General features: G+C 45.9%; 1 protein-coding gene across 1 annotated transcript; it reads left to right on the forward strand.

Annotated features, from left to right (window-relative positions):
• The first annotated feature begins 4,442 nt into the window (after positions 1 to 4,442).
• Positions 4,443 to 5,408, forward strand: LOC115641854 (olfactory receptor 52B2-like). Its single transcript, XM_030545222.1, has one exon. The coding sequence runs from the start codon at positions 4,443 to 4,445 to the stop codon at positions 5,406 to 5,408; it is 966 nt and encodes a 321-aa protein (XP_030401082.1).
• Positions 5,409 to 5,775: the final 367 nt, after the last annotated feature.

Below are 5,775 nucleotides of genomic sequence, written 5' to 3' on the forward strand. Positions count from 1 at the left end.
CCCACTCAGCATTCACAGACCACAGTAAGAACAGTCCCAATTCATCACATAAGAAAAGGAAAGGGTTAATTCCCTGCTGCTTTTCCTCAGCTGAGCCAGGCACAGAGGCAGGTCCCTGGGGCTCGGTGCTGGCTCTGAGCTCCCCCTGGGATTCCCAGGGCAGCAGTATAAATATCCCTGTACCTCAGCCCTGGTCAGTGCAGATTCCCTGCCGCCTACAGCTCCCTGACCTGGCCACAGGCAGAGATTCCTCCTCCTCAGCTGGGGCCGGAGCCTGGTGAGTAGTTTGCATGGAATGAATCTGTGAAGGGGCGAATGGAAACACATGAAACCTGGGAAATGTTGAGCTGGGGTTGGCTAGAATGGGGGTGCGTAACTCTGACTGCAGGGGCAGGACGGGAGCCGTGGCTCTGAGATACGCTCCTGTGACTGCGCTGAGGTTGGGTGTTCGGAAGAGGTCACTGGGTTACCCTGATCCACTCCCCCAGGAGTCACTGGGGTCTTCCTGTTGAAGTCAGTGGGCTCTGGACTGGGACGTTCTTGGTTACGTGACTGTTCAGAGTAAACCTCATTGCAAACCTCCTCAGGCCTTGTAATATTCTGCACCCCAAATCCTGAGATCTTCACTCAGGCAACACTTCTATGAAAATCAATCAGGACCCCAGGACTGGGTCTGTTCTGGTTTGCAGAAGTTAGCTGGTTTTAAGCAGCATAGCTGTAAATGTCCAAAATAACCCAGGAGGAACCAATTATAAGGGCTGCTTTGATACTGATTGTGACAGGTTCCCCCCAGGGTGCCATCTGGAACTGGGGTACCACTGAGCCCGCTGACAGCCTGGGCTCCCTCTCACCCTGTACTGCTGTGACAAGCTGCAAAGCCCTCCTGCCTGCACTTTCACCAGCATTCACACAGGTAGAGACACACCCAGCTGCAACTGGACAGAGACTTTTGAACTACCAGCTGTCCAGGCTAGGACCCCAGAGCAGTACCATCCTGCCCTGGATAAATCTGGGCAGTGTGTGTGTTTAATACCCCTACACCTATCACTCAGTGTGAAGACAACCATGCACACTTGGGTTAACCAAGCCAAGATTTTCCCCAAGCACTCTAGTCAAACCTCAATGGTTTAGATTATAACAGAATAAGTTTATTATCTATGAAAAATAGATTTTAAGATTCTATATGAATCTTAGGCTGCATTTTTGTTTATTTGCTAGGTAATCTGCTTTGATCTGTTTGCTAACACTTATAACCACTTAAAATCGATCTTTGGTAGTTAATAAAGGTGTTTTTGCTTTATCTACACTAGTGAGTTGGAATGAAGTGCCTGGGAAAATCATAGCTCGACTGGCAGAGGCTGTTGTATATTCCTTTCCACATTCAGGGAGGGGGGGAATTCTATGAGTTTACGCTGTACAGTTCTCTGGGCAGGGTAAGACTGTAACATTTTGGGTTTACACTCCAGTGGGGGGTACGAATCTGGGAAGCTGGTGGTTAATTTGGCTGCAGCCTCTTTATTGTTGGTTCATGCAGTGGCTGGTCAGTGAGCCTGCATGTAACTGCAGCGGGGTGTGTCTCTATGTGTGTGGATGCTGGTTTAAGCGTAAGATTTGGAGCAGGTCTGCAGGTTGTCACAGGAGCACAGTGTGTGAAAGGGAGCACAGATGGGCTCATAGACTCATAGACTCTAGGACTGGAAGGGACCTCGAGAGGTCATCGAGTCCAGACCCCTGCCCTCATGGCAGGACCAAATACTGTCTAGACCATCCCTAATAGACATTTATCTAACCTACTCTGCAGATTCCACAACTTCCCTAGGCAATCTATTCCAGTGTTTAACTACCCTGACAGTTAAGAACTTTTTCCTAATGTCCAACCTAAATCTCCCTTACTGCAGTTTAAGTCCATTGCTTCTTGTTCTACCATTGGAGGCCAAGGTGAACAAGTTTTCTCCCTCCTCCTGATGACACCCTTTTAGATACCTGAAAACTGCTATCAGGTCCCCTCTCAGTCTTCTCTTTTCCAAACTAAACAAACCCAATTCCTTCAGCCTTCCTTCATAGGTCATGTTCTCAAGACCTTTAATCATTCTTGTTGCTCTTCTCTGGACCCTCTCCAATTTCTCCACATCTTTCTTGAAATGCGGTGCCCAGAACTGGACACAATACTCCAGTTGAGGCCTAACCAGCGCAGAGTAAAGCGGAAGAATGATTTCTCGTGTCTTGTTTACAACACACCTGTTAATGCATCCCAGAATCACGTTTGCTTTTTTTGCAACAGTATCACACTGTTGACTCATATTAAGCTTGTGGTCTACTATGACCCCTAGATCTCTTTCTGCCATACTCCTTCCTAGACAGTCTCTTCCCATTCTGTATGTGTGAAACTGATTGTTCCTTCCTAAGTGGAGCACTTTGCATTTATCTTGATTGAACTTCATCCTGTTTACCTCAGACCATTTCTCCAACTTGTCCAGATCATTTTGAATTTTGACCCTGTCCTCCAAAGCAGTTGCAATCCCCCCCAGTTTGGTATCGTCCGCAAACTTAATAAGCGCACTTTCTATGCCAACATCTAAATCGTTGATGAAGATATTGAACAGAACCGGTCCCAAAACAGACCCCTGCGGAACCCCACTTGTTATACCTTTCCAGCAGGATTGAGAGCCATTAACAACTACTGAGTACGGTTATCCAGCCAGTTATGCACCCACCTTATAGTAGCCCCATCTAAATTGTACTTTCCTAGTTTATCTATAAGAATATCATGCGAGACTATATCAAATGCCTTACTAAAGTCTAGGTATATCACATCCACCGCTTCTCCCTTATCCACAAGGCTCGTTATCCTATCAAAGAACGCTATCAGATTAGTTTGACACGATTTGTTCTTTACAAATCCATGCTGGCTATTCCCTATCACCTTACCACCTTCCAAGTGTTTGCAGATGATTTCTTTGATTACCTGCTCCATTATCTTCCCTGGCACAGAAGTTAAACTAACTTGTCTGTAGTTTCCTGGGTTGTTTTTATTTCCCTTTTTATAGATGGGCACTATATTTGCTCCCTTCCAGTCTTCTGGACTCTCCCCCGTCTCCCATGATTTCCCAAAGATAATAGCTAGAGGCTCAGATACCTCTTCTATTAACTCCTTGAGTATTCTAGGATGCATTTCATCAGGCCCTGGTGACTTGCAGGCATCTAACTTTTCTAAGTGATTTTTTACTTGCTCTTTTTTTATTTTCTCTTCTAAACCTACCCTCTTCCCGTAAGCATTCACTATACTAGACATTCCTTCAGACTTCTCAGTGAAGACCGAAACAAAGAAGTCATTAAGCATCTCTGCCATTTCCAAGTCTCCCGTTACTGTTTCCCCCTCCTCATTGAGCAGTGGGCCTACCCTGTCCTTAGTCTTCCTCTTGCTTCTAATGTATTGATAAAAAGTCTTCTTGTTTCCCTTTATTCCCATAGCTAGTTTGAGTTCATTTTGTGCCTTTGCTTTTCTAATCTTGCCTCTGCATTCCTGTGTTATTTGTCTATATTCATCCTTCGTGATCTGACCTAGTTTCCATTTTTTATATGACGCCTTTTTATTTTGTAGGACACGCAAGATCTCAAGGGTAAGCCAAGGTGGTCTTTTGCCACATTTTCTATCTTTCCTAACCACCGGAATAACTTGCTTTTGGGCCCTTAATAGCGTCCCTTTGAAAAACTGCCAACTTTTCTCAGTTGTTTTTCCCCTCAGTCTTAATTCCCATGGGACCTTGCCTATCAGCTCTCTGAGCTTACCAAAATCCGCCTTCCTGAAATCCATTGTCTCTATTCTGCTGTACTCCCTTCTACCCTTCCTTAGAATTGCAAACTCTATGATTTCATGATCACTTTCACCCAAGCTTCCTTCTACTTTCAAATTCTCAACAAGTTCCTCCCTATTTGTTAAAATCGAGTCTAGAACAGCTTCCCCCCAGTAGCTTTTTCAACTTTCTGAAATAAAAAGTTGTCTGCAATGCAGTCCAAGAACTTATTGGATAGTCTGTGCCCCGCGGTGTTATTTTCCCAACATATATCTGGATAGTTGAAGTCCCCCATCACCACCAAATCTTGGGCTTTGGATGATTTTGTTAGTTGTTTGAAAAAAGCCTCATCCACCTCTTCCGCCTGATTAGGTGGCCTGTAGTAGACTCCCAGCACGACATCCCCTGTGCTTTTTACCCCTTTTAGCCTAACCCAGAGACTCTCCACACTTCCGTCTCCTATGTCCATCTCCATCTCAGTCCAAGTGTGTACATTTTTAATGAAAACCCAGTTCCAGGTGACACCCGGGAGGAACATGTCACACTGTAACAAATGCAGTCCAGTCCTAGCCACTACTCACCTTCTCACTGATTGTCTCTTTTGCTGTTAGTTACAGGAAACTGATCAGAAAATCCAAATGATGGCACATGATGCCAGCTGACAATCACACCTTTTCAGACCCCATGACCTATGTCCTGACTGGCATTCCGGGTACGGAGGAGTCTCATGTCTGGATCTCCATCCCCTTCTGTCTGATGTACATTGCAACACTTTTTGGAAACTCTCTCCTACTATTCATCATACTAACAGAACAAAGCCTCCATGAGCCCATGTATCTATTCGTGTCCATGCTGGCCGCTGCTGATCTGCTGTTATCTACCACGACAGTGCCCAAGATGCTGGCTGTCTTCTGGTTTAGAGCAGGGGAAATTTCTTTTGCTGCCTGCCTGACGCAGATGTTCTTCATCCATGTCAGTTTTCTGGCCGAGTCGGCCATCCTGCTGGCCATGGCGTTTGATCGGTACGTTGCCATTTGCAACCCCCTGAGATACACCATCATACTAACCAATTCTGTGATTGGGAAGATGGGGCTGGCAGTTGTCACAAGAAGTTTCTGTTTCATTTTCCCTCTCATCTTTCTTGTGAAGCAGCTGAAGTTCTGCAGAACCAACCGCCTGCCTCACAATTATTGTGACTATGTGGACATAGCCCGACTGGCCTGCGACGACATCACAGTCAGTATCTGGTATGGCGTAGCTACGGCTATTTTAGTAATTGGTTTGGATGCTATGCTCATTGCTGTATCTTATGGACTGATCCTCAGGGCCGTATTCCAGCTCCCCACCAAGGAAGCCCGGCTCAAGGCTCTCCACACCTGCGGCTCCCATGTCTGTGTCATACTGATGTTCTACACACCGGCTTTTTTCTCCTCTTTTGCACTCCGATTTGGGCACATCATCCCGGGTTATATTCTCAACCTCCTGGCCAACCTCTATGTGCTCATTCCCCCCATGTTAAACCCCATTGTTTATGGGGTGACAACAAAAGAGATCCTGAAACGGGTGATCAATGTGTTTCATCAATGCTGCAGAAGAAGGTCCCTGCTGAGCTAAAGGAGGCAACATAAAATGCTCTGGGACTTGGAAATTAAAGCCAGGTTTTCACTGGAACTATAGGCGTGTTTGAACTATGTCCTTCCACTTCGTTAGGTCGAAAGCTGGTCTCTCTTACCTCAGAATTTGGGTTCAATGAAAGCTATTTCCTCCTCATGTTGTCTCTGTAATATCCTGGGATACACATGGCTACAACAACACTGCTCACTTCCACAAAAAGCAGCCAGACTGAATAAGTCTCTGTTCTAAGTTGAAGGGAAACCACAAACCAAGAAAGCACAAGCATAGAGTCACCATGAGAGAGGGAGAGCACAGTGTGTGTGTGGAAAGCAGTAGCCAAGGAGGACATGCCATACAGCATGCGAAG

Source organism: Gopherus evgoodei, unplaced genomic scaffold (genome assembly GCF_007399415.2).
Source record: "Gopherus evgoodei ecotype Sinaloan lineage unplaced genomic scaffold, rGopEvg1_v1.p scaffold_36_arrow_ctg1, whole genome shotgun sequence".
NCBI lineage: Eukaryota > Metazoa > Chordata > Testudines > Testudinidae > Gopherus > Gopherus evgoodei.

Coding starts and splice junctions, on each gene's coding strand:
- LOC115641854 (XM_030545222.1), top strand. CDS start 4,443: ATGATGCCAGCTGACAATCACACCTTTTCAGACCCCATGACCTATGTC.